At 54.4% G+C, this 27,801-nt stretch overlaps 2 protein-coding genes and 1 long non-coding RNA gene across 35 annotated transcripts in view; 2 read left to right on the forward strand and 1 right to left on the reverse strand.

Annotated features, from left to right (window-relative positions):
- The first annotated feature begins 368 nt into the window (after positions 1-368).
- On the forward strand, positions 369-16,628 carry Rasgrp2 (RAS, guanyl releasing protein 2). 30 transcript variants are annotated; one of them, XM_030250781.1, is made up of 17 exons: positions 369-389; positions 3,133-3,275; positions 3,884-3,986; positions 4,436-4,498; positions 4,844-4,975; positions 5,712-5,862; positions 6,066-6,239; positions 6,350-6,466; positions 8,453-8,734; positions 9,583-9,660; positions 9,860-9,982; positions 10,251-10,366; positions 14,497-14,638; positions 14,840-14,876; positions 15,277-15,453; positions 16,204-16,266; positions 16,406-16,625. In XM_030250781.1, exons 2-16 carry the CDS (start codon positions 3,203-3,205, stop codon positions 16,260-16,262), a joined length of 1,827 nt encoding a protein of 608 aa, XP_030106641.1. In that variant the 5' UTR covers positions 369-389; positions 3,133-3,202; the 3' UTR covers positions 16,263-16,266; positions 16,406-16,625. The 30 variants fall into 30 exon arrangements, 27 of the variants coding, with proteins under 27 accessions (XP_030106641.1, XP_030106644.1, XP_006531750.1 ...); XM_030250784.1 differs by lacking the exon at positions 369-389 and adding an exon at positions 420-929 and having other exon boundaries at positions 3,128-3,275; positions 3,625-3,986; XM_006531687.2 differs by lacking the exon at positions 369-389 and adding an exon at positions 420-929 and having other exon boundaries at positions 3,128-3,275.
- Positions 10,812-20,174, reverse strand: Gm14965. Its single transcript, XR_879495.2, has 3 exons — positions 19,903-20,174; positions 18,889-19,072; positions 10,812-11,076 (listed from the first exon to the last, which is right to left on the reverse strand). It is a non-coding gene; the product is annotated as a predicted gene 14965 (long non-coding RNA).
- Nrxn2 (neurexin II) overlaps positions 20,168-27,801 on the forward strand; it is a 114,462-nt gene continuing 106,828 nt past the window's right edge. For all 4 annotated transcript variants that reach the window (NM_001369363.1, NM_001205234.2, NM_020253.4 and 1 more), the window contains exon 1: positions 20,168-20,384. The gene's annotated coding sequence lies outside the window, so the exon portion shown is untranslated. The remainder of the gene's footprint in view (positions 20,385-27,801) is intronic.

The raw sequence follows: 27,801 nt of genomic DNA on the forward strand, positions 1-27,801 counted from the left end.
CGGCCCATAGGCGGTGTCTGGGACTCAGTCCCTTTTCCGGTGTCGCCCTCCACGCCTCTCTTCCCAGCGCTGTGTCCATACTAGGTCAGCGGCCAGCTTAGTTGGTCGGGGGCGGGGCGTCTGTCTGGGTGGGGCCCACCGGGTTAGGGAGTCGGTACTCGGGCCGAATCCTCCCGGACTACGGAGCTTTCCCCGCTGTCTGGGGGAGGGTCTAGAGGAGGCTTGGCGCCTTCTTGGCTCCGCCCCTAGCCCCGCCCCACTGCGGCGTTTTAGGGTCTCTTAGCAGGTGGCTAAAATAAATTCAAAACCAGGGGAGTGTTAGGGCTTAGGGCATTCGCAGATCGTTTAGGCGAGAACAGTGGTATATTCCCGGTTCTGGAGAAACTGAGGTATATAAGGGGCCTCTTCTGAGCCTCACATAAACCAAGATTGAAGTGCAGAGGACTGCTTCCCTCGCCCAAGGCAAGGAGGGGCAATCCTCGGAAGGGGTTTTGCGGCCCTGGGTTTCATAGTGAGTCTAAACGGCCGGAAACTGTTACCTATCCCTAGGCTAGGTGTGAGGGACATAACTGCTTGTGGCTGCCCCTCCCAAGTTCCTCGTCTCGGCCCATGCATCCAAGGCTTCCAGTTCCGAAACTGCAAAGCACCTACCCAATTTATAGACGCCTCTTTCTCTCTTGCCCAGTGGGGTGTCCCTCGCCCCATCTCTAGACAACGAACCTGGGTTCCCAGGGAGCCGCGTGTTCGTTCATTCATTCCTGGCTTTTTGAGGCTCCACTGGACCAAAACCAGCTCGCATTCTGTCCCAGCCCCTCCCCCAGGCCATCGCAAGGATCCGCAGCCCCACGCCCGCGACCTCCACCACGCCCGGGCCTCCGCCGCCCGCAGGAAGACGCCCGGGCCCGGGCAGGGTGAACCCCGTGGGAACGGTTTGTCTCGAAAACAGGAACCCGGACCGGGGGGCTGGGCGGGGCGCCCCTTCCCCACCGCAGTCCGCTTCCTGCCCCTCCCGGCTTCCTCCGTGCGACACCCAGGCGGGGCGCAGAGCCCGGGGGTGTCGCGGTGGGGGAGGGCTGCTGCACGCGGTCCCCACACCAACAGTGGCGCAGCCCCCCGCCCGCGGTTAAACTCTCTGGGGCGGCAGGGGAGGGGTTAATCTGCTTCAGGGCCCGGCGCGCGCGGGGCGAGAGGGGGAGTCCCCGGTGGAGGAGGCGCGGCGCGGGGTGCAGGGGCGGGGAGGGGGCGGGGCGGCAGGGCGCTGGGCCGCGGCGCGGAGACCGGGTGGGAGCCGCAGCCGCAGCGAGGCCGGCGGGCGGGAGCGCACGGAGGTGGCGCTGGCCGGGCAGGGTTCGGGGTCCGCGCTGCGGGTCCCAAGAGTGAGTGAGCGAGCACGCGCGCGGGTGGGGCGTGGGACACAGAGGGTGCGGCCCCTAGGGATCTCCTAGGGGCAGGCTGGCGGGGACTGCGGGTGGGTGGGGAATCTGCGGTCCTGGGTGGGACAGAGCTTGCGGAGGGGATGAGGCACTTAGAGCCACCCGCAGGAGGGGGGCGTTCGAGGCATTCCGGTGCTCGCCTGAAACGTATCTACCAGGCTCTTCCCTGCAAGTCCCCATTTGACAGATGGGAAAATTGAGGTTCAGAGAGACTAAATGATTCTCAAGGTCACCCAGCAAGGAAGTAACAGTCAGGAGGGAACGACTCTGAGAAGTCCTCGGGAGGATTCCCTAATGTAGGGGAGTCTGTGTAAGGGCGAGGTCCCTTTCCTTGGGACAAGGTTTTGGCGAGATCCAGGAATGTAAAGAACCCCAGGCTTTGGGGCTGCGAGCCCTGGAGCCTGGTTGAGGGGGGAGGGGCGGCAGAATGGGTGTGTGCGCAACCAGGGGGTATGTGGATGCGTGTGGGAGTGTACATGCGTGGAGATGCACTGTCTTTGCGTGTGTGCACACGTGTTCAGATGTCAGAGCTACTGTGATCGAGAGATCAGAGGCTGAGCTGGTTCAAGTGAACAGAAGGTCTGGGAGGTGAACTGCATTCAGGTTTGCATTCTGAAGTAAAGGACTTGGGTATGTGTGGCTGAGGATTTTCATTGCAGGTGTGCATGGGATGTGGGTGCCATTGTGTGTGATTAGGACGGGAGGTGTCTATGACCCTGGTGTGTGTGAAAAGGGTCTTCTTGCACTTAATGTAGGTCATTGGCCTTCGGCAAATACCTAGTCTAGAGAATAGGTGTTTGTTCCTGCATGGGTGCTTTTATAGTCCCCACTGATGACCAGGATTATTAATGGTGTCATGCAGGCCATGGCGCTAGCGGCCCCTTCTGGGCTCCCTACTCGGTGCTCTCACGCACAATTTAACTATGCAGCAGGGTGGGTGGGAAGGCGGGAGCCCAGGTTGGGAAGATATATGGCAATTCTGGAAGGGCTAGGACCGGACTCCTGGGACCTTAGTACTTGTGGGTTGGGAGTCCGCGGTTCCCAGGCTTTGGCTTCCCACTGACATCTCCCAACCGCAGTGGGCTACCCCTCCCACCCCCCGCCCCAGGAATGTTCTTCTCTCTAGCCCTCCTCCCCAAGGGCAGGCCCCTGGGGGATGCTACGGCCCCGCCTCCCACTCGGGGAGCCCAGGAGGGGGAGATGTAGGCAGGACTCCTGGGTTCCCTCCTCCCTCCTTCCATCCCAGGGAGAAATTCCTCCGAGGTCCCCTCAGGCACTGGGTTCCCAAAATAACCCTGCGGGGGAAGGGAGGCTGTGAAGGGAGGGGAAGCGGGAGGAGTGCAGAGTCAAGCTGTGGGGTGTTGCAGGTGCCTGTGGGGAGCAAATGCAAGGAGAGGAGGGCCCGCCAGGAGGCTTGGGGCACTAACTAACCCCTGGGGTCCTGGCTCGTCCCTTATTCTCGTAGAACCCTTCTAACCTCCCGCGACTCCGCGGGTGGGCCGGAAGCCTCTCAGCTAGTCCATTTCCCAACTAGCGAGTTGCACCATCCCGGGGCAGGACCGTTTAACCCTAGAGGGGCAACGGCAGGCAACTCCGCCCATGCCCAGCAGGGGGCGTGCCCACTCCGCCCCGTTCCTACGCGCCGAGCCGCTCCCCCCACCTCCCGCGCCTCTGCTGACTCCCACTTCTCCCAGGACAGGGGTCCGAATTGAGCACCGTGGGAGGCTCTGAGAGTGTAGCTTGGGTCTAGCCTACTGGCACCGGCAGCCATGACGAGCACTCTGGACCTGGACAAGGGCTGCACCGTGGAGGAGCTGCTCCGTGGTTGCATCGAAGCGTTTGGTGAGTTGCATGCAGCACGAGGGGTCACACCCAGCTGGACCCTGAACCAGACTCTAGGCCAGAACCTACCCAGGCTCCTATTTTGAAGTCTTCTTAAGAAAAGCTCCTTGATTTTGCGGAGAAGTACCCCAATGTACCCCTTGTACAGACGTCAAGGAAGGGGCCCCAGGGTCCCAACACTGACCTGGGAGGGGCATTATCTGTCTCCCTGGGGGATCCGGAGGAACTCTCTATCTCTAGCCTGGGAACTGTTTCCGGCAGATGGGGGTTGGTTTATCGGGTGAAAGGGGTGCCCCTTCCCCCAACACTCAGGAAATGACCTCTGGATTCTTGACCCCGGGGAACCCAGGCTCCTTCCGCTCCAGCTGGTTCCCCTCCTGACGACGGGCTTGGTCCAAGCTCTCCTCCTCCAGCCTTTGGATCCTGTGGTACCCCTCATCCACCCAGACTTATTTCTCAATTTTCACTCCTGGCTTTGGAGTGTTGGGAAATGCAGTAGGTGGGTGAGGTCCGGAGTGCAGACCCAGGGACCTGTCACCAGACTGCAGACTAGGCATCTGTGCCTCCGGACCAAGGGTCAGCTGGCTTCTTTTGGACTTTTGGAGCAGATGACTCCGGAAAGGTGCGAGATCCACAGCTAGTGCGCATGTTTCTCATGATGCACCCCTGGTACATACCTTCCTCTCAGCTGGCTTCGAAACTGCTCCACTTATATCCTTGATGGGGCATGGCTCAGGCTCTGTTGTCCACGAGTCCATTCTGCTTGGCTTGCTCAAGACCTTAGAACATAGAGTGCAGACCCTACCTATATCACACAATTCAGACACTGATCAGTCTTCTAGGACCTAGGCTTTGCCCTGTGCCTAACTGAGGACTTGGGCTCTCCTGTTACCTAGGCCTTGGCCTCATTCTCCCCTAACGTCTTGGATCAGCCCCTGCTCTGCCCCAGGGCCTCCTCTCCATCTATGGTGAAATCCAACCCTCCGCCTCCATCAATACTGCCTGCCCCCAGAGTTGACTTATCAGTTCCCCCTCTCCCCATGCATTCTCCTGGGTTCAAAGCATCCCATGCGTCAGAGCCCAGGTCCCTTCCCTTGGGTGCGCTTCCGCTCCTCTTCCTAACCATAGGTTCCCGTCTGTTGCCCTTAACCCTCCTTTACCTATCAGCAATCCCGGAAGGACAACTCCAATTCTCTACAGATGAAAACGTGTCACTTGGTCAGGTGAGTCTGGGCCCTGGCTCCTCCTCTTGCTACCCTTTTGAAGCTTCGTGTGGGCTGTAGGAGTGGACAGACAGCATTGAGGGGACCTACCGTGTGGGTTTACCGGGGAACACTGTCCATGTGTGCTGCCGGCCTCGGTGTGTCCCGCTTGCTGTTGTTTCTGCCGGGGTTGTGGATGGAGAAGAAGCAGAGGTCTGGGATGAAGGGTGGGGTGGGAATGGCTGCATTTCACCACAGCACACTGCACCCTGGGATGCTTTCCCTCTGCTAGTGAGCACCGTCCTGTATGTAGTTTCTTCCCCTGTCCACTTGAGAGGACTTTCACTGTGCCTGCCTCTCCACCAGGTACTGGATCTCAGCCTTCCCAGCAGAGTTCGACTTGAACCCAGAGCTGGCTGAACAGATCAAGGAGCTGAAGGCTCTGTTAGACCAAGAAGGGAACCGCAGGCACAGCAGCCTCATCGACATCGAGAGTGTGTGCGTGGGGGCGGAGCGCAAGGGGCACTACGCATGCTACACCATATGTGCTTAATAAATGTCTGTTCAATTGAATGAGTGAGGGTCATGTCACTCTCTTGCTTTAAAACCTCCCATGGCCCCCTGGCTCCTTCAGAGCACTCGTCCAGCTGTCAGGGCCCTTTGTGACGCCAGGCCAGCCTGACATTCCTGCCCTGTCTCCCGCACACTTCATACTGCAGCTCCTGGGGTCTGCTCGCCATTGTCTGTCCTGCATCCTTCCTCTCCATGGTGCTCCCTCTTGTTGCCATGTCTCCTCCATTCTCACCAGACTCAGCACAAGTGTGAAGTCCCTGCTCAGCGAGGGTGCTCCTCTCTTGCAGAGCAGAATTTGCCATTCTTGCCTTACCCCCAGATGCTCTGGGCAGACTCCTGTTCGGTGACAGTGTGTTTCTGTGTCTGTCTCCCCCATTAGATTGTGAGCTCCTCGGGGGCAGGCACCGTGTCTTGCTCATCTCTGTACCCCAGCGCCTAGCACAGCGCCTGGCACAGAGTACGTTGTCCATCAGTGTGTGTTGAGCTCGTGGTGAAGGGGACACGTGAGGGAGTTGCTGGGACCGGGGGATGTTACTGCTTAGGATGGTGGCTCCTGCTGTTTGGGTCTCAAGTCAGTTTGAGTGGCATGTCTGAGTGAGAGTGGGGTCACAGGAAGCAGGGGACATCTCCAGCACAGGGCTCACTACCCCTGCCCCCCCAGCCCTACCTACAAATGGAAGCGGCAGGTGACCCAGCGGAACCCTGTGGAACAGAAAAAGCGCAAGATGTCCTTGTTGTTTGATCACTTGGAGCCTATGGAGCTGGCAGAACATCTTACCTACCTGGAGTATCGTTCCTTCTGCAAGATCCTGGTGTGGCCTGAAGGCTTGTGGTCGGGGTGCAGTGTGGGCTGAGAAGGGGAAGGGGATTCCAGGAAGGGCTAAGACTGGGTGGGGGGGGGGTTGGCCCCAGGGATGGTTGGGCGGTTTCATCAAATGACAGAGGGAGGGTGAGCAAGGCAGACAGTGATGGGAGAGGCCAACAGGGTGCTCAGGCCAACCCCACTTGTCCCCAGTTCCAAGACTACCACAGCTTTGTGACTCATGGCTGCACCGTAGACAACCCGGTCCTGGAGCGATTCATCTCCCTCTTCAACAGTGTCTCTCAGTGGGTCCAACTCATGATCCTCAGCAAGCCCACAGCCACGCAGCGGGCGCTGGTCATCACGCACTTCGTGCATGTGGCAGAGGTGCCCACCTTTCCCGTGTGCCCAGCCTCCGCGTGTCTATCAAGCCCCGCCCCTTCTCTCCTAAGGGCTGCTGGGTGACATGTCGCCTCCCCTCTCTATTTGCCTTCCAGAGGCTGCTGCAGCTGCAGAACTTCAACACGCTGATGGCCGTCGTGGGAGGCCTGAGCCACAGCTCCATCTCACGCCTCAAGGAGACCCACAGCCACGTCAGCCCTGACACCATCAAGGTGCCTGGTTTCGGGAGGGGCCTGTGCTTCACAGCTGCGGACTTCGCAGTGCAGTGCTGAGGTCTAGGCTCGCTCGACTGTTCTTGTCTCACAGATAAGGAAACTGAGACGTGAAGTGGGGAGCAAGGTCTTTAGCTGTACAATGCAAGTGTCCGTGGTGGCTCCCAGGCCTGCTTGGTCCCAAAGCTAATTTCTTCTTCTTATTTTATTGTATGTGTGTTTGTATAGTGCATGTATGTTCACGGGTGCGTGCAAGAGACCGAAGCGTGACATTGACTGTCTTCCTCTGAACTCCATCTTATCCTTTTAAAATCCAGAAGTTTAAAAAACATTGCTGAGTCTTAAAGGATGATCCGCGACCTCTGCCCAAGCAGCAGGGCTCAGGGTCAAAACCTCCGGGATGAGAACTCTCCTTTTCTCCCGAGCTTTATTGTGTGTGTACCCCAGAGCAAAACTCTGGGGGCTTTTTGTTGTCCATTTCCGCCGTCCTCCGAGTAGATACACGCAGGATTTTCTGTCTCCGATGGTCTCATTCAGCGTGGGTGGGAGGAGCATGAATGGGAGGAGCTTCCCAGTCCACGTGATGGGAGGAGCTTTCCATCCTGTCCTGTGGTGATCTTTTTTGTTGTTGTTGCGTGTTATTGTCTGTCCTAATTTAGTATTTGCTGTATTGTGGAACATTGGAGGGTTTTCTTTTTTATAAATTAACTTATTTAGTGTGTGTATATGTGCCCATAATGGGTGTGTACATGTGCCCATACCACAGTTCTTGTGTGGAGCTCAGAGGACATCGTGCAAGAGTCTGTTTTTTTCCTTTTATGATGAGGACCCTGGAGGTTGAACCAGGTCTTCAAGCTTGATGCCACTCGGTCATTTTGCTAGCTTCCTCCCTCCATTCCTCCCTCCCTTCTTCCTCTCTCTTTTTCTTTATTTTTCTCTCTCTTTTAGATTCAGGTATCACTGTGTAGCCCCGGCTGTCCTGAAATTCCCTATGTAGACCAGGCTGGCCTCAACGTCACAGAGTCCACCTGTCTCTGCCTCCCCAGTCCACATCAGGGTCTTTTTTCTTTCTTCTTTCCTTTCTTCTTCCTTTCTTTCTTTCTGTTTTTTGTTTTTTTGGTTTTTTTGGAGACAGGGTTTCTCTGTATAGCCCTGGCTGTCCTGGAACTCACATCAGGGTCTTGTTTGTTTATTTTTGGGATGGGGAGTCTCATATATTCCAGACTGTCCCTGAACTTGTTGTTTACCTCTAGTCAGAGACCTTCACCGCCACCAACTGAACCGAGTTACAGCTCAAGCCTTCCTTTTGAACCTCTCCCCTCAATCCCAACCACTGCTTGGTTTTCTGGTTTTTCGAGACAGGGTTTCACTGTGTAGCCCTGGCTCTCCTGGAACTCACTCTTTAGACCAGGCTGGCCTCGAACTCTGAAATCCACCTGCCTCTGCCTTCTGAGTGCTGGGATTAAAGGCGTGCACCACCACGCCCAGCAGCCCAACCACTTTTTGAGACAAGGTTTTGCTGTGTAAAATCTTGGCTGCTTGGTACTCACTATGAAGATGGGGCGGGTTTTGAATTTATAGTTATCCTCCTGCATCTGCCTCCCCACTGCTGGGATTTTGGGCTTATGTGACCAGGCTCAGCTTAAGCTTTTTTCCCAGTGTCTGCCATCACCAAACACCCTGCCTAGTAACATCCTTCTTGATCAGTAGGCTGGTGTTTAAATGTTGATAACCTGTGCTCATTCCTGGTGCGTATATGTATGCATGGTAGCTGGTCCTAGTTGTTTTCTTGGACTCATGACCTGTGAGCTTTGATCCCTGGAGTTTGAGAGAGCAGTGTTGGGAGCTGATAGGGAGGATTTGACCTTCTTGCCTATCTTCGGCCTTGCCCCCATCCCTTCCCACAGTTCCAGGGCTGAAGTGGGAGGATGGTTGAGTGGTGTGGGTGAGTGACACTCTGCCTTTTCCCCCCACCTCTTACCCCAGCTCTGGGAAGGTCTGACAGAACTAGTGACAGCTACTGGCAACTACAGCAACTACCGGCGCAGGCTGGCAGCCTGCGTGGGCTTCCGCTTTCCTATCCTGGGAGTGCACCTCAAGGATCTAGTGGCTCTGCAGCTGGCTCTGCCTGACTGGCTGGACCCAGGTCGGACCCGGCTCAATGGAGCCAAGATGAGGCAGCTTTTCTGCATTCTGGAGGAGTTGGCCATGGTGACCAGCCTTCGCCCACCCGTACAAGCCAACCCCGACCTGCTGAGCCTGCTCACGGTGAGGGGCTGGGCAGCATGGCTGCATTTGCATCTGCTGTGGCTGTGTGCTTGCTGGGTTCTGAGGTTTCCCTTGGGCTCTGTTTGGGGCTTGCTCTGGACTCTGATGTGATTTCAAGGTTGGGCTGAGACCTGGGCCTAGGGTCTGGTCTCAGGAGCTGTTAATGTGGTTCATAGGCTTAGTCTGAGGCTGGGCCTGGGTCCTTGCTCCTGGTAGTGGATTATATTCGAAAGGCAGGACTAACCTTTGGATTTGTGGGTGCCATGGTGATTTCTTTCTTTCTTGTTTTTAAAGATTTATTTATTTCATTTATATGAGTACACTGTAGCTGTCTTCAGATACATCAGAAAAAGGCATCAGATCCTAACAGATGGTTGTGAGCCACCGTGTGTTTGCTGGGAATTGAACTCAGGACCTCTGGAAGAGCAGTCAATGCTCTTAACCGCTGAGCCCTGACATGGGTGATTTCTAACATGGCCCTGGGCTCCTGAGTGAGGCTCTTTTAGTATTTACTTGTTTTGATTTTGAGACAGGATCTCACTTGGTAGCCCAGCGACTCAGACCTACTAGGAAGCCTAAGCTAACCTTGAACTCGTGGAGGTCTTTAGGCCAGGTTCTGACGCTGCGTTTTGGCTGATATTTTGGCAACGAGTTGTGTTTAAAGTTGGCTCTGTGGGCCGGCTGGCACGGAAGTGGTTGCAGGTGTTTTCTAGCTGGCCTTTGACCTGAGTCTAGCTCTCACATCAGGCTCTGGGCAGACTGGTAGTCCTGTGGCCCTGAGTTTGGGACTCCTGTGTGAGAGAGGAACAGGGATCAGAGGGTGTGAGCAGACCTGTGTGTCGCCGCAGGTGTCCCTGGATCAGTATCAGACAGAGGATGAGCTGTACCAGCTCTCACTGCAGCGAGAGCCACGCTCCAAGTCGTCGGTAAGGGAGCCCCTTCCCCATCACCCCATCACTGCACTTTAGTATCCTAGGATGCAAAGACAAAACCCCACCCACTACACTTGCCTGACAATGGAATGCTGGGGGTTGGGGTGGCTTTGGGCAGACTCTCTTTCCATTTACTCGAGCCTTAGATTCATTCCTGCTCTGGCCCTGGCTCAGACCTAACCCTCTTCCACAGCCAACCAGCCCCACCAGCTGCACCCCGCCTCCCCGGCCCCCTGTGTTGGAAGAGTGGACCTCAGTTGCCAAGCCTAAGCTGGACCAAGCCTTGGTGGCAGAGCACATTGAGAAGATGGTGGAGGTGAGAGGCGTGGAGGCCGAGGGAATCTGCTGGGAATAGGGGTGTGTGATGCTGGTTTCCCTAGAGCCTTGCCCTGGGAGCCACTGTTAATGCCAGTGCTAACCATCCCCAGCAGGCACCACTCCAGGCAAGCTAGTTGCATTATGGGCTGGGGAGACAGGACCAAAAAGGAGCATGGGAGACATCTCTGATACTCTTTATAATATAGACTGGGCTCGGAGGTTCCTTTTAATTCTCCCCTCTCCTGGTCTCCTGTGTTCCTCTGTAGTCTGTGTTCCGGAACTTTGACGTGGATGGGGACGGTCACATCTCCCAGGAGGAGTTTCAGATCATCCGGGGCAACTTCCCTTATCTCAGCGCCTTTGGGGACCTGGACCAGAACCAGTGAGGAGGACAAGGGCCCGGGGGGTGGGGTGGAGGGAAGACATCAATCTACTTCCCCCTTGGGCTCCAGTGTCTGTGTGTGCAGAGAGCGAGGCCTTGCTTGGGAAGCTGCCCATGTGGCTGTGATGGGGTGGAGGGAAGCTGCCAGTCCTAGAGGGATAGTGTCACTTTGGTAGTTTGGACAGATGGGGGAGCCCCACCTGAGCCTGGCAAAGAGAACACTTTTTTATTTGTAGAGCCCATAGCTGCCAAGAGTGTGGGCAAGTCGAGCTCCTGGGTTTAATGAACAGATAAAGGCCGTGATTAGCAGCATCCAGTTGCTTATCCACAGCTCACACACAGACAGGCTGGAAAACATCTGGATCTCTGAAGCAGGTTGAATGTGCCCTCTGTAACCATGTCTATGCCCCATTTTTTTGCTGAGATGACAAAAACCCAGGCAAAATTTACCGTCCATCCCAGGTTGATTTATTTTTAAATGTGACCTGTATTTCAAAACTATGTGGTTTGGGGACTGGGGCTGTGTCTCAGTTGGCAGAACATCTGCCAAGCATGCTTGAAGCCCTGGGTTTTATTCCTAACCATGACTAATGCGCAGGCGGACACACTTCTGCCATCCCAGCACCGGGGAGGTAGAAAGGACCGGAAGCTCCAGGTCACTTTCAATTCCATAGCAGACTTGAAGGTAGCCTGGGTTACATGGGCTTGATCTGGAAAAAAAAGTTTATTATTATTGTCCCCACATTACAAAAATTTATGTAAGAACAAGATCCAGGTAATAAAATAAATGAACAAGTGTTTAAAGTAAGCAAAGATTAAAAAAAGAAAGGAAAAAAAAGCAGGGCAGGGGTGCTGTAACCTTTGCCAACACTGGTGGGGGGCGGGGCAGAGGCAGGTAGACTTTGAGGATAGCTTATTCTACATAGATAGCCTGTTTCAGCACCCTCCCCTGACCCCCACCGAAAAAGTAAGCAAAAGTCTGTTCCTTTCCCCATTATGTAGCCTAGGCTAGGGTGAACTCAGAATATACCTCAGGCTGGCCTCAAACTCAAAGCACTCTTCCTTTGTTTTTCCTAGCACAGGGATCACAGGCGTAGGCCACCATGCCTGGCTGCCTCCATCCTTTTTGGCATCCATGTAAAATGGATGTAGATTTGGTCTGAAGTGAGTTTTGTTGATAAACAGGATTCACGCATGGGTGGATCTGTTTCTGCTGGTGGCTTTGTGGCTTCTGCTAGACTGTAGCAGAAATTCGGGTTTCCTTCTTGGGCTGGTGGGTGATTTTTGATTTTTTTTTTCTTGTTTTTGTTTGTTTGTTTTTCGAGACAGGGTTTCTCTGTATAGCCCTGGCTGTCCTGGAACTCACTCGGTAGACCAGGCTGGCCTTGAACTCAGAAATCTGCCTGCCTCTGCCTCCCAAGTGCTGGGATTAAAGGCGTGCACCACCATGCCTGGCTTTTTATTTATTTTTTCCTTTTTGGGCTTATTCAGTGGGATAAACCTGGAGGCTGTAGCTTCAGGGAGCCTCTGCCCTAAGATTCAACCTTATATAAACTCGGACCACTGATTGGTCACCAGACGCCAGTATTGGGCTTATAAGGAGAGAGGAGGCCATTTACCTGGGCTGGGGATCAGTGGCAGGTACCAGGCTGAGCGTGGAGATAGATTCCTATCTCTTGCAAAAAAACAAAACAAAACAAAACAAAAACAAAAAAACCTGTTGGTCAGTTCTATTATTATTCTTTATTTACTTCATTTCTTTTAGAGACAGGGCCTCACTCTAGCCTACACTGGCTGGGAGGTTACTATGTAGCCCAGGCTGGCCTTCCAGCCTTAGCCACCAAGATGGTGGGATTCCAGGGATGAGCAACACTGCCCACTTTTTAGTTTAGTTCTGCACAGGGTATTGAACCCAGGGCCTCTGCATACCAGGCAAACACTTTTATCCCTGAACCACATCCCAGGCCTGTTTTTATGTTTGCTTTCTGTTATATCACAAGCATTTTCTATGTGGATTCATGTAGGTGTGTAGTATTTATTTGTTTGTTTGTTTATTTATTTATTTATTTATTTATGGTTCTGGGTATGGAGACTAGGGCTTAACATGTTTCAGGAAAGCACTCTGCCACTGGGCCAAGGTATCCATATTATGTCATCCTTTAGAGGACTGCATCGTGTGGCTAGCCGCCCTTCACCTGTGCCTCCTCCAACTGACGTACATGTAGACCTGTCCAGAGCTTCGCTGTATTTATCTGCCCTGCTGCTGGGGAAGTCTTTGTAGCCACTCCTTTGGGCCAATGTTTCTGGAGGAGAAATTCCTAGAAGTGGGATCACTGGATCCAGAGCAGGTCACATTCTAAGTTAGGAGGGAGAGACTGCCAACCTGACTTCGGAGGAGGTGTGCCAGGTTGCACCCCATCAGCCGTGCCCAAGTGCCTGTGTCTCAGACTCCTCGCCAAGAGCAGTGACTATAATAATAAGCCTTGCAGTTTTGCCAGTTGAGTTGGAAAATGGTGTCCTTGCTAATTTGCATTTCTTCAGTTCGATCGGGGACTATCTATTCATATGTTTATTGGCCACTTATACTTCTTCTGTTAATTGTTCATATTCTTTGTCTGTCATCCTGCTGGGTTTGTGCGTCTTCTTCTCATTGATTTTTAGAATCTGCACTAATGGATGTTAACCCCTTGCTGTTGAGTGTGTTTGCAAATATTTTCTTCCCGTCTGTCACTGATGTTGTCTTTTTTCCATATAAAAAAAATTTTTTTTTAAAGCTTTGTGTGTTTGATATGTCAACCTTTCCTTTGGTGGCTGTTTTTTGGATTTGTATGGTGTGTAGAAAGGGCCCTGTTCAAGGTCATGGAACGATTCTCAAATCTTCCTTTCATGGTTTTATGTGCTCGCCTGGGTCTCATTCTGGGAGAACGTGGTTTTCATGCAGGTTGTATATGCCATATAAAGTCTATATTTTAGTATTTGTCTTATAAATCACTAGAGCCTGCATTGAGATGCAGGCTCTCTAGTGTTACATCGTAGACTATAAAGTTTCGAATAAGGACCAGTTGTGAAAGGGACAGACCAAGGAGCGGGGTGTGGTGGCACATGCCTGTAATTCCAAATTCTGGGAGGCTTAAGCAGGAGGATCAGGAGTGTTCAAAGCCAGACTTGGCAATAACAGCAAGTTTGAGGTTGGCCTCAGATACTGGAGACTGTGTCTCAAAACAGTAGCAAGGCAAGATGGCTCAGGCTCTTAATCTCAGCACATGGGAGGCAGAGGCAGGCAGGTCTCTGTGAGTTCTATCCTGGCTAGGAACATAAGGAGTTTCAGACCAGCTAGCCTACATAAGGAGAGCTTGTCTCAAAAAACAAACAAGCAAACAAACAGAGAGCAGGGGCAGAGTATCTCAAAATGTAGAAAATAGAAAAAAGAGTAGTGACTGAGGACCCACCTAGCTGCTTGGACATTTTATATGCATTTTCTCCTTTGACCCTCAGCAGTCCTCGAAGCACAGCAAATAGGATTATGCCCATATGGCTATAAGGAAACTCAGGCTCCGGGTGATTAGTCAGCCCCAGGTCACAGGGCTGAGAGGTAGAGCTCGGATTTGTTCTTGCTGAGGATGGGTGTGTTCAGACAGTTTCTCTATGTAGTCCAGGCTAGCCTGGAACCCACTGTATAGACCTGGCTGGCCTTGAACTCTCATCAAAGGCATGTGCTACCATGGCCAGTTAGAGCTGGGATCGAAACTGAGATCTAAGCCCAGAACACACATTCTGGCATCTAAAATACGTTACAAGAAGAAAAGGGGCCCTTGGGATGCCGGGGTCTGGAGGAAACCCCCGGTCACAGGCGCAGCTGCTCCAGAGAACCCCAATTCTCAGGCGTCCTGCAGGTGTAGCATAGCACACTGCTCCCAGTGTCTTTAGCTGACACCCCCATTGTCCTGAGGAGGAAACCCTAGGGAAATTACTTGGCCAAGCCCACACTAGTTAGTAGCAGATGTTCCCTGCACGGAAGGTCCAAAGTCATGAGCTGGGTGGAGACCTCTTCCTCTGCCGGTGGGATTAGGGAGGCCGGCCCTTGCCCCAGGGAAGGACCCGAGTTGAGGTGACCCCACGCCCACCACCAGGGATGGCTGCATCAGCCGGGAGGAGATGATTTCCTACTTCCTGCGCTCCAGCTCCGTGCTGGGAGGCCGCATGGGCTTCGTACACAACTTCCAGGAGAGTAACTCGCTACGCCCGGTTGCCTGTCGCCACTGCAAAGCTCTGGTGAGCGCCCCACTGCCCAGAATCGCAGCGCTTCCATCTGACCCGCCAGACCTGGCCTGCGGACCCACGCCCCGCCCTTCTGCTGGCCCACCCGGTCCACACGGGAACACTAGCCAACCCGCGGAACATGTAGAACTCAGGCCTTCTCCTTCAGACCTATAAAACCCTAACCCCCAAGCATGGCCCCCTTCTTTATTGCAGATCCTGGGCATCTACAAGCAGGGCCTTAAATGTAGAGGTAAGATACGATGGGTGATGGAAAGAATGGCTTCGCTGGTGGATCAAGCTTTGGGGGTGTGGTAGGAGTGTGGTGGGGAGAGTTACTGCTGTAGGGATTTTTATTTTGATGGCAGCGATTTCCAGGAAGTGAAGTACATTGTAACCAGAGAGGCATCTTGACTGACATGAGGGGGTTATCTTTTAAGAGGCTGTGGTGAGCCAAGCTGCCTAGGAAAAGAAACTTTTGAGAGGGTGTAGTCCGGTATTAAATTAACATGAAGAAAACAATTTGGGAGGAGGCTTGTAGTTTGATGGGGGATGGTTTCTCAGGAGTACAGATGGAGCACGGACTTGAAGGATGGGATGGCGAGCTTTCTGACCCATGGCCCTTGCTGGGCTCCCTGTCTTCCCTTCCTCAGCTTGTGGTGTGAACTGCCACAAGCAATGCAAAGAGCGCCTGTCAGTGGAATGTCGCCGCAGGGCCCAGAGTGTCAGCCTGGAGGGCTCTGCACCCTCTCCCTCACCCACACATACCCACCATCGGGCCTTCAGCTTTTCCCTGCCTCGCCCAGGCAGGCGCAGCTCTCGGCCTCCAGGTAAGCGGGCCTCCAGAAAGGCCTATTAACTTATCCAGAATGCCGGCTGGGACTATAAAGAAGGGTCAGATAGGTGACGATGCCAGAAAGTGCCCAAAGAACTTCCAACTTTCTGAGGATAGGGTGGAGGGAGGCTCTGCTTCCTAAGTACTGGGATTAAAGGCGTGCACCCTAATTTTGACGAAGCTTCCGGACCCCGAGTGTGTGTCTGTTTTGTAAGGGGGTTGGCATCCCACCAGCCATTTGCATTTCTCTTTTTGCTTGCCATTATAAAAGTCTCTTCCCCCATAATCTCTGGGTGATTCTCTTGGGGTCTCTGTTGGTTCTGATCAGTTCGCTGAGTGATGGTTTGCTAAATGACTATTTTCTCGAGGTCTGTTAAACTGAGGTCTAAGGTAATTTGACCACAATCATTTGGGTTGGCGTAAGTCCTCAAAAATAGAAAAGAGAAAACCATTTGCAGTGGGTCTTCAGATGTGCTGGGCTCTAAACTGTGTAATACGCACAAAATCGACATTTAAGCAAACTGCACCGGCGGAGATGTGGCTGTGGGGAGAGCTTCGGCAGAAAGAAACGAAGAATAAACCTCAGAAAGTGGGGTCGTTTGGTCGTCCTGAGAATTGATTTTTGGAGGATGGGCCTGCTTCCTGGACGAGGAAGAGATGGGAGCCTTCTGTGACAGGAGGTGGCTGCTGGGGTCACAGGGACCCAGGGTGGGGATAGTGGACAACTCTCCGTCCCTCTCCGCAGAGATCCGTGAAGAGGAGGTGCAGTCGGTGGAGGACGGAGTGTTTGACATCCACTTATAAAATGGTGAGTCCTCCCTTTGCAGGCTGCCACCAGGGTCGCCCCACGGAGGGCTGGGGCGGCTTATAGGAAGCGCCTGGGCGGGGGGGGGGGGGGATTTGACAAGAGGTTCCTCATGACTTCTGTTTTTTTTTCTTCTTCCCAGCTGTGACTATCAAGGACTCATTCCTGCCTCGGAGGAAAGACTTAGAGTAGAGAAGGGAGCCAGAGATTCTGGGGCAGGAGGTTGGGGCTGGGGGTGGTGGGGGTCGAGGGTGGCATGCATTGAGAAGAGGGCCAGGGCTGGTGTCCCTAAGGTTGTACAGACTCCTGTGAATATTTGTATTTTCCAGATGGAATAAAAAGGCCCGAATAATTAACCTGGATCATCAGCCTAAAACCCTCTGATGCTGTACTTCTAGCTATGCTGTTGCGGTCTAGAATTCCATAGGGTGGATAGATTGGGACCTGATCATGGGGATGGGGTCTCAGGAGCAGAAAACCTCAGAACACAAGACTCTTGGGCAGAGTGGGAGGAGTCCTGAATCTGGGGGACTCGAGCCTTGGGACTAGTGAGCTTGTGCACCCTAGAATTGCTGGTACTGGTGCAACTAGAGTTTTCAACCCAGAGGCAAGACGCTTCTGCCGTTCCAGATAAGCTCTTAGGCCCTGGATCAATCCTACACTGACAGGACTTCATGGCAGGGAGAGGGCAGCCCAGGGTACTGGCTGTGGAGCAGAGCTAGGAGGGGTGGGGACAGCCAGAGGCTGGGGCTGGTGTGCCTCAGGGTGGGGGCTGACATCCTTGGTCATGCAGCCTCCTGGCCTGGTGCTGCCGCCAGCCGGAAGGACAGCGACTTCCAGAGGAAATGCATATTGATCTTGCTCAGCTCCGGAGGCCTCCTAACCCAGCTTGCTCTTCCCTTCTGTATTGGCAGCACTGAGAACTTGGGGGGGGGTGCTTGTCACCACTAACTAAGGCCAAGGCTATTTCTAAGACTGCTTTGGGACAGGAGGGTGGTCTATGGGAGTTTTCTAAAGGATCTAGAGCCTGACCCAGATGTCCCTAAGGTCAGGAGGTACCAGATAGCAATGCTGAGAATGGGAGCTACATCCCCAGATTTCCACACTGTAGGGTGCCTTACAGCAGCTGTTGGGGTTGAAAAGGAGCACCCTAAATCCCTACCTGTACATCACTCTATTCTGCAGACCTGGCAGTGGCCTCCAATCTCTTGGAAGAGTGCACTATCCCAGAGCCTCTAATTCCTGCCTGTTTCTACCTTTTTGACTTCAATCCCTCTGGTCTTCTAGTCCTTATTTTGGGTCCCCTCATTCTCCTGCCCTGTCACAATGATCAGCTTCAGCCCTGTCCCTTATTGAGTCCCCTACACTGCCTCTCCTTCTGTCCTCAGCCCCCTCCTCCCCTCCCCCTCTCGAGGCTGTAATATCCGTTTCATGATTTGGGGGCTGAGTTGCTATAACAACAGACGGCGATTGTGTTGTGAAGAGCAGCTCGCTCCTGCTCTGCCAGCCTGCCTCCCGCTGCCTCCATCCCTGCAGCCTGGTCGGCTCCCCAGCCCACCCCCAGCCCCTCCTTGGCCTCTTCCCAGTGTGTGGTGCTGCCCGGTGTTCAGCTCTGCCTCATCTGGGATGTGACCTGTACCTGCCTTTCCACTGTCATTCAAATGTGTCAGAATTGAGTGTCTGGCCCTCACATGGTGTTTGCCTGAGCATATGTGTGTGGGACCTGCACCTACACTTGCCAGGGTTTCCCTCCCTGTTGGCTTGTGTACCTGCCTAGAAGGGTGTCTGCTCTATGCTGCTCCCCAATGCCACATTGGGTGTGAGCCTGTGTATTTGAGGGGTGTGTTTTGAAGTGGTGGGGCCCAGCTGCCATGAGGGATCTGAATCTCGGACCTTCCTTGTAGAGGAGAGGGACAGGGAGGTGTAGCAGGGAGGTGTAGCAGACTCCAGCGACCTTTCCTGCCCTTGATGGGAAAAGCTGAAGGTAGAGACAGAAGAGCGGTGTTCACCCTTGCCTCCCTTCCCACTCAGACTCCTGGGGTTTGAGCCTTGTCACTGGGTCACTGCACCTGCTTGTCTGTCCCTCTGCATTTTGGTGTTTGTACGTGTGAGTGTGGGTCCTGCAGGAGGAGGAACAGCAGATGATGGGTGGGGCAGTGGGCTGGGGGGGGGGTCAGAGAGGCCCTGACTCAGCAGTTCTTGTTCTGCTGCCTCTACTGGCCTTGGCAGCCAGTAGGGGACGTGTGGGGGGTGTGGTGGTAGTGGGGGCAGGGCTGCCTGAGGGTCTCTCCAAGGTCAGAGTAGGCCCCAAGTCTGGGACCTTGTTCAGGAATCTCCCTTTCCACTGCCTGGGAAATACCCATTGCAGCTAGGTCTTCTCCTATCCTCCTTCCAGGCTATCAAAGGAGGTCCTCTCTAAGGAGCGGTGGGGGGAGTGTCCACATTCATTAACTCAGGAATTGACTGCTCTGCAAAGTACCTACCGACGACCAGGGAGACTCCATGGGCAGGTCCCCTGTGAGTCACTTGGGTGTGTGTTTGCCCTTGAGTGTGCAGGTACCTGTGTATGCACAAGTATGCAGGTTATGGATCGAGTGTGTCCCCCCACCCCCCGTGGTGACTTACCATGGTGGGGCATCTCTGCAGTGTCCCTTTGTGTTTCTTGGAAACGCTGGGCACACATGAATAGGTGTGCATGGCTGTGTGCCCCCATGTGTATCTGCATACATTAGTGGTTGGACGTGTGTTCTTGCATATTGCCTCTGGCTAAGGAAATGCCAACTGCTACCAGCTGTGCAGATCACAGGCCCTGTAACAGAAATCAGGGGCCTGGAGAGAACTGGCAAAATGGTCTGCCACACACCCACGGCCACACCCACGCCGGCACACTGTCTCATTGAGAAGCCTTGTGTCCAACTTAGGTAATGGTATACACACCTAGGCGCTGGATCTACCTTTTCTCGGTGGAGTAAATGAAGAGGGGTGTTCCTTCCTCACACTCTGACACAAACACGGCGATGCAGACATTCTTACTGCAGAAGACTTGCACGCCAGGACCACACTCTGAAACTCACAGCTAAGGGTAGGAGCTCGAAGGGAAGATTCTACTAGATTTGTATTCAGTAACAGGGAGTGGGTAGCTTCCACCCCACCACTAGCCTTTTCCTACCCCAGAAAAGCCTTCCACAGGGGTGGAAAGCTGGTTCCAAACTCTGGGATTCCCATGAGTCTGGGCTGGGAAACCCCACTGTCTCTAGCTTAGAATCTTGCCAACCTCCAAGCTTCGTCCTTATCTCAGAAAAGCCCCTAGCTCTTCAGTTCCGGAGGCTTCCAGCTAGAGGATACAGAGACAGTGATTGGTAGGGTCTCTGCGAGCGACTGGAAAAGCCACTAGCAGTCCTGGGGTGGGAGAGGCTTCCTTGGCTCCGGGTAGCCCAGGCCAGCCCCCCCAGACTCAGCCAGCAGAGGGCGCTGTGGCCAAGGCCCTGCTCGGGTCCTGCTCTCTCGGTGCCTCAAGTCGGGGTTCAGTCCTCTCCTTTGGTTTGTCCCAGCCCTGGGCACTATCTTCGGGACCCGCCGGCAGGGGCGGGTGGGTGTGGGATCCAACAACCCAACCAAAGGTAGAAGGGGCTAGGGTACCTGGATTCCCAAGACCCCGAGCCTGGGGAGAGCACCTGCTGGGTTAAGAGGCCTGGACGTCCGGGCAAAGGTCCAGAGAGGTGGGAAAGGGCTCGGATGCCCTGGGGCCGGGACGCCTGGGTCCTCGCGGAGGAGGGAGGCGGGTCATGGAGCCGCGGGACTGGCGGCTTCTGCATCTTCGCATTGGCTGTGCCACTCGTCCGTCAGTGTTGCGTGGCCCAATGCGTGTGCTTGGGGGGCGGGTCCTGGTGCTGATGCTGCCGTCAGTCGGTGTTGCAGGGATGCGGCGGCGGGAGCAGCCGCCCTGACTCTCAGAGCATCCTCCTCGGAGCGGCACCGCGGCGGGGCGGGCGGGGACGCGGCGGGGACCAGGAGGCGCGAGGCAGCCGATATCGCTGGCCCAGGATCTGTTACCTGCCGTAGACCCAGCGGTCTCTAGGCTCGGATCCCTACCCTTCAGCTCCTGGCGCCCCCAAAACCAGGTATGGGGGGGGGGCTGCGGCGGAGACGGGTGGGGGGCGGGAGCCAATCGGGGGAGGGGAGCGGGTCGGAGGGGGCGGCGGATGCAGAAAGGACGGATTGGGGGGCGGGGGCGCCGAGCAGAGAGGGCTGGCTGGGTGACAGCGAGGAGGCGAAGCCGCTGGGGGAGGTTGGGGGACTCCCTGTGGAAGGGGCATTGGCCCTGAGCTGGGGCGAATGCAAGGTGGTGAGGGAGGGTCGATGGGGGAAGGGGGTCTGAAGGAGGGGCATCCATAGGGCTGTGAGAAGGGCTCTGAAATAGGGGTGGGGGGAGGTCCCAGTCTATGCTGGTCCTGGCAGCTGGAAGCAGTGATGGACCAGAGAAGCTGCGAGCTGTTGTGGTCTGAAGGGTCTGCAGGGGAGAAACACTGGTCTTAGTGGGAGAGGAGGCAGGCTGGAGAGAGGTTTGGGAAGTGGAGAGGGAGGTCTGGGGGCAACCACTGAAGAAAAGACTACTGGGGGATGGGAGCCAAGGGGAGAGGAGGTTATCAGGAGGGAGCAGAGGGGAAGATGCCAGGATGCTCTAGGCATAGATGAGTCTGTGACGGGGAAGAGCTGGACAAGATGGGGGGCCTGAGGGAGAGGAGAGAAGCTTGCTGGGGAGAGCTGGGGGGTGACAGAGAGGGAAACCGGTCGAAGGAGGCTCTGCTTGGCTGAGAATATACTTGAGGGCAGCGGTGGGGCTCTGGTCACAGAGTACTGGAAGGGTAGAGGAGTCTTCTGAGCCCTGGGCTTATCCCTCCACCTCAAAGAGGTGGGAACCATTTCTCATGCTCCAGCCTTCTCCCCCAGAGGGAGGAGCAGTCTGCCTGGGTTCTTTGGGATGGGGGTATGACCACAAGGACCCTGGGTGGGCTCCTGGAGGTGAAATTGGATTTGTGGGGGTTATTGGGCTGTTCCAGTTGCCTTTGCCGTCACCCCCTCTTGAGGCATCCAGGGCCTTAATGAACCGGCAGGGATGGGAGGGGTAGTTCCTTGGTGCTCCACAGCGAAAGGGTGCCCAGCTCCACAGTGCTCAAGAAAATCTGAGGGGGTGGGTCTTGGGTCTCCAGCCCCCTTGACTACTTCCGGCTTTCAAACACCCTCGTTCTTTGCACATATTGTGGGTGGGTGGGGTAGACAAGGACCTTCTAGTCATTCCTGCCCCTCCCTCTCGTCCACCTTCTCAGTGTCTGGGCGTTCCTTCTGGGGGAGAGCTTTACATCCTCTGTCTTCTGCTAGAAAAAGAGAGAGAAGGGAGCAGGAAGGAAAAAGAGAGGAGGGGAGGTCGGCTAGTCAGTTAACTACATGGAGGGCCTCCGGCTTTGTAGGTGCTTCAGCTACTCAGGTCCCAGCTTGCTACCCCAAACCTGGGGATGGCTCAGGGATGGATATGTCAGAGCCAGAGCAACTTTCGTCTGTAGCCTCAGGGAGTAGGGTCTGTGTCTGGGAGGCCCCTTACCTTTGCTAAGGGAAGTGTGCTCAGACTCTGTCCATCCTCAGCAGCACAGGGGTGGGCGGGACCGATCAGCTGGCAGTGCCTGCTGAGAAGCTGCTCCTTGGCTGAATCCACATGACAGCTGCTCCTGAGAGGAAGGGACAGGGCTCTAGAATAGCCACCGGGGACCTCCGTGTCTCTCCAGGCTCCGTCTTTTCTGTTCTGTTCTGTCTACCCTTGCCAGTGACACAGACATCCCGACACTGATCCACACACTTGGTGGCACTCGCCCAGACACACACCTACACAAGGCGCACACACCTGCGTATACAATACAACTCCTTGGCAGCAAACCGCCCACGCTCCCCGCCCAGAGACACTGCCACCTCCTGCCTGCCTCAGGGACCTCCTCCAGGAGCCCTACTTGAGCACACAGCACGCATAGAACCCCTGAGTGCCCCCGGGTCTCCTGACAAAGCACTGCCTGACAGTCCTTCCCCTCAGAGATGCACAGCATCTGCCACTGTTCATGAACTCAGGCCCACCTGCCCTCCTGGCATGCACTGCTTCCTCTCCTGGGCACACACGCCCACGCCTACACATTTTCCCAGACACAGCAACCCCTGCCTGCCATATCACACGCACTGCATGCCAGTCTGGGTCTTAAGCATTGTGCTCCGGGTCTATAGGTGTGTGCACTAGGGCACAAGGTGGGCACATCCTCTTTGCCTTGACCCAAACCCGTGACTCCCACCTAAGTTCCTTCTCTGTCACACTCCTGTCACTAATGGACTTCCAGAAAGCTCTTAAACCTACTCCTACCTGATGGTGACCACAGTCACTGCAGGCCAGCTTTGGCCTGCCTTCTGCAGAACCTGCCGTTCGGCCCCAGCATTTGTCCTCCACACAAGGCTCTCTCTGCCTGCCCGACACTGGAGACATAATGTCCGTCCCTTCAATTCAAGCTCCCGCTCAGCCCCCACGGGGACTCCCAGAAGTGTGTCCTCACACACCACCCACCCCTTGTGGTTCCATCTGTTGGTGTAGTTCTGTCCTGGCTGCTTCCACACTGATAGGCCTGTGCACTCGCCGAGATTCATTCAGTAATGCAGACCTCCCTGTCGTTTTCTGACACTGACACTGTTCAGTGTGGGTGGAGGAGGGCGAGGCTTCAAGGCCTGCGCTTTGCCAACCAGTGATCCTCGTTTCCCTTATCTGTAAAAGGGGTATGTTTCCATCTGCATGACTGAGACATGTCTCAGGGATTGGTTGAGAGGATTTTGACGACTATAATCATAGTAGCCACAGTTGTATTTAGTAGGCACCTAATGTGTTCCTGACGGTGAACTTTTCAATCTGGTGTATTTTTCAGGCCCTTGGAAAGCTCCTAGTCAGCAATAGGTGTTCAAATAGGTTTTACATCCATTTATTCCTTTTAGTGTGTATGTGCATCATGGTACCTATGCAGGGGTCAGAGGATAGCCTGCAGGGCTTGGTTTTCTATTTCTATCATGTACATACTGAGTATCAAACTTAGGCTTGGCAACTCCCTGAGCCATCCCTCTGGCCCAGCAGCAAGTAATTTTTTTTTAATCATTAGTACATCCCTTTATACACATGCACGCACGCACACACACCTGTCAGACACCTTCAAGAGTATCCAACCACTTCAGGCTTACTCACGAGGCCACCCCTGGAAGCCATCTGTCCCCTCTGCATCACTGGGGTGTACTCGTAAAAGTCTGTGTCACAGTTCTGTATGGCATAGGGATGACGTCTGAGTTCGCCCCTCCCACTGCTCCCCCCAGGGTTCCATATATTTGTGTTCCAGCCCCTGGTCTATTAAGCCATTCACTGCACCTCAGTCCCCAGCCCAACCACCACACAGCTCTACCCACTTGTCAGCAGCCTCGCCATGTACACACTCCCAGCTGCCTCTCTTGTCCTCTGTCCCTTGCTGTTTATCTCCAGGGACACAGATACCACCTTGCATTTCCATGCTCACTTGGCCTCAGGTCTCTTCACCCTTTCTCCCTTCTTCCTAAGCAAGATGAGATATTTAAGAGAATGGAGACAGGCCCAGAGGCAAGATAGAATCAAACTGGAGGATGTCCCAGCTCTGTCACTTGGCAGTGTCACTCTGTGTGGTCCCATCTCTTGTAAAAGGGAAGCACACTAAGATACTCCCCTTGTCAGGGGAGTTCTTTAAGGCCCTGGCAAGGATTAAAGTAAATACCAGACACATGCAACGCTGTGAGCTGTAAAAGGCTGAGAGGTTCTGGAAGTAATCATTAACACAACACATACTTCCCACCCTTCAGAAATCTCAGCCACGCTGCACTCTTACACATTTCCTGATGGTGACAATACTTTTATTATTCTGAAAGAAATAGGAGCTCAAAGAGGCTAAGTGACTTGCCAAAGGTCACACAGGTTGATAGTATAGCTGGCATTAGAAGCTAGGCTCCTGGCTTTAACCATGCACACTCTGGCCTGTTTTGAGACTGTAGCTTGGACGTCTGTCTGTCTGGGTCCTCTCCTGTCTTCCCTAGGTCATCAGGGCTAGAAAGGAGAGTAAGAAAGAACATAACAACTGTTTGTAGCCTGTGAATGCTGTCAGTCCTGCCTGGGGCTTTAGTGGGCAAATTGTCCTTAGAAACCATTATGAACCCAAGGGTACATTGGGCCACACTGTCTGATGTCCCCTTGTTATGACTCAAGAGCCACCCCCTTCCTATGCCCGGAGTCTCTGAATAGCAGCTTGTACACCTCCACAGATGGGGAACTCATTTCCCACCCCCTCCGAGGTGGCCTACTCCACTGTTGCGTGGCTTGGACCTCTGGCAAATTTCTGTAGAGCTTGAGCCAAATTCTTCCCCCTCAAAACACGCACTTCTCCCACCTGTCCGTGGGCTGCCTTCTGGGGCCACCAGAATGTGTGTAAACCCAGCTCTTCCTCCGTGGCACCCGGGGGAGGCCCCTGCTGTCTCTCTCCCAGCTGGCATGAAGAGGGAGAACCAGAGAGGCTGGCATTTGCGAGGCTGGAGGTGTGTGTGTGCGCGTGTGCGTGCGCGCATACATGCATGCATGCGTGCATGTGGGGGCCGGCCAGGAACCAGCTGAATGGACGCTGGGGGGAGGCTGTTGGCCAGGATGGGCGTGGAATTGGTATCTGTTTTGCTCGGTCTGCACTGGGAATTAAGGAACCCAGTCAGGAGAGTCCAGTTGGTCAGGATCAGCAGGTCCAGTGGGAGTATTTAGAATAAGGAGCTAGTGAACTCTGCTCTAGTCTTATTCTTCTGTGTCAACACTGGACACTCTCTGCCCCTCTCTTAAGTGCTGAGCCATATTTCCAGCCCAGTCTCTGCTTCACATTAGGGAAAAGATGGACTGAACTCCACAAATAGTATAGTCTTGAGGTAGGTTTGGAGTCTGTCTACATTGAAGGCCAGAATAAAGGCAGGTGGGCTTGGTGGCCTCAGGTACTGCCTGGTGGCCTGTGGGCAATACAACACTGAAGAATGCCATCGAGTCTGGGACCAGTGACTCAACCTCTGTGCTTGGAGACCCTGCCCTCACCTTTGGTTTGTGAACGTGGGTGATGACACTGCTTTTTAGGGCCAGGGAGAGGCACAGGGTGGCATCTAAGGGTCCATCCTGGCAACTCACAGAGCAAGGAGCACAAAAGAGTTGCAGTTCACACACTGCAATGGGGCAGGCCTGGCTCTGAGAGCATGGGGGAGGCTGTGTGGGCCAGCAGGACGAGTGAATGCTGTCAATCACCCCGCCCCAGCTCCCCCTGCACCACACTACTTGCCTGAGTCTATTTGTGGGTAGGGGTGCTGGGGTGATGGCAGGGTGCTGAATCTTGTGATGCCGTGGGAAAGGTCAACTCCACAGAGGACCAGTGGCTTGTGGCCAGAAGGTACTGGCAGGGTGGACTGCATTGATTTCTGTAAGAAGGCAAAAGTCCCCAGGGGCTATTTTGGCCAGTGTCCCTGCATTGGAGAAAAAGCATGGGTCTTGGGGAGACAGTGCCTTGATACTGAGGGTACAAAGCCCAGGAGAGGGACCTTGCCTTGCACAACTTCCTTAACACTTTTACCTTGATGTCGTTGTGCAAGGCAGTGGAGTAGATCTCTGGATTGTTGCTGAGGTCCGAGGAAGACTGTCATATTCAGGAACCCCTATACACTAGGAGTAGAGGCATATGGAGGTAGAGCCAGCAGAAGCCTGGTCCCACTGAAGGAAAGGCTGCAGGGAGGAGCCAAGAGCAGGTGGTGTCCCAGACACCGTGGGGTGAGGTGGAGTGGAAAGGACCCAGGTGTCTGTTTTGCTCTCTCAGGGCTGTTTCTGCCTCCTCGCAAGCCTGAAGCTGTCCCAAGAGTTCCCGGGTCCCCAGAGGGGGAACTGGGGGGGGGGGGCTGGGCTTCCTTTTGCTTGACCCTGGTGCACAGTCAGGAGGCTTCTAGGGCAGAACTGTGAGAATGAGCATGGAGGGTCTGCAAGACAGCCCCTGTCCTCACTCTCCCTAGAGGTCCTGCACAAACCCAGCCTCTGCCCCTAACAGCTGCCTACAGACGGCGCTTGCACCTGGCCATTCTCTATTCTCTCTCTATACAGACTAACTGGAGTCAACCTTTTCTGAACTCTCAACCATTCTGCACCCCGCCCCTGCAACCAGATAACCTGACTTTGGCTCTTAGGACCCAAGCCCCTAGCTGGTAGCCTCTAGACTCCTTCCCACCTTTCCCCACTCTATCCATCCACCCTCCTTCAACTTCTTGACTGGACAGACAGAACAAGACACCTTCCTTAGGCCTTTCCCTCTGCTACCGCCCTAGAGGGCTGAGTCTCCAGGTTGTGAGAATGACAGAGGACTGGGGTGGGGGTGGGGCAGAGGAAAGCCACCCCTCCCCCAAGCTGGGGGTTTGTGAGTGGACAATCTCATTCCTTCCACCAGTGGAAATCAATAGCTAATTAATTCTCTCCCCAAAATAGTGTCCAGAGGTGGGGGGTGGGGGCTAGAAAAGAGACAGACAGAGGCAAGGCTGGGCCAGACTGAGACTGAGACCCGGGAAGGGGGGGGGGGGGATGAGGTGGGGATGGTCAGTCTTTTGAACACCAGGGCTGGGCCTCTGCTGGAGAAGGAGAGCTTTGGCTTTTTCTATTCTCCAGCTTCAGGGACTCTTGCCCCTGCCCTGGGCTGGAGGTGCATGTGTGTGTATGTGTGTGTGTGTGGGGGGGGGGGTGAGGGCGTCAATCAGGCTGGGAGCAGGTGCTGCATTTAATTTGATTGGCTAATTAGCCCGCGCATGCTAATTATCTCCATTACCCAATGAGGAGAAGCAGTGGCTCGCTATATATAACCAACAGTGTTTGCAGGGAAATGGGGGCTGCAGGCCTGGCTGTCGTCTCCCTGACTTGGAAGGGGCAGCCCTAGTGGGGCTTTGAGGCAGCATAGTTTGGTTCTCCCAGCACCATCTTATCCTGTAGGACTCTGGGTAGGCAGCAGCAGCAGGAGTGAAAGAGCTGAGACAGGGGACTGGCTTTGTAGCTGTATTTTAGTTGTCTGCCTAGCCACTCCCGAGGGCTTCAGAGCCCTCTTTGCCCATCTTTCTTCTGACCACTGGTCACTCCAGCCACCTGCCTTCCTGTCACTCTTTGTACACCCTGAATGTGGTTCTTCAGTGTAGCCCTGCCTGCTTCTTTTTATAGCTCAGCTTCCTCCCAGGGTGCTCTCTGGGTCTCCTCCTGGCCCACAAGCCACTCTTCTCCCCTTTGGGAGCTCACCTGTGGCTGTCTCTATCTTGGGCATGCGGGGATTGACAGACTTGGATTTGAAGCCTAGTATGCTGTTGGGTGTCTGTGTGACCTTGGACAGGTCCCTAGACTTCTCTGTAGGGTCCCTCAAGGGTGACCAGGAGTAATGGAACTCTTAGAGTGATTAAGTTAAATGACAT

This window comes from Mus musculus, chromosome 19 (genome assembly GCF_000001635.26).
Source record: "Mus musculus strain C57BL/6J chromosome 19, GRCm38.p6 C57BL/6J".
NCBI classification, from domain to species: Eukaryota; Metazoa; Chordata; class Mammalia; order Rodentia; family Muridae; genus Mus; species Mus musculus.

Bases quoted from the DNA above. Each gene is read 5' to 3' on its own strand.
- Rasgrp2 (XM_030250781.1), top strand. From the start codon at position 3,203: ATGACGAGCACTCTGGACCTGGACAAGGGCTGCACCGTGGAGGAGCTG. The intron at 3,276-3,883 runs GTGAGTTGCATG...CTTTTGGAGCAG, and splicing joins TGGTTGCATCGAAGCGTTTG to ATGACTCCGGAAAGGTGCGA. The intron at 3,987-4,435 runs ATATCCTTGATG...ACCCTCCTTTAC, and splicing joins GCTTCGAAACTGCTCCACTT to CTATCAGCAATCCCGGAAGG.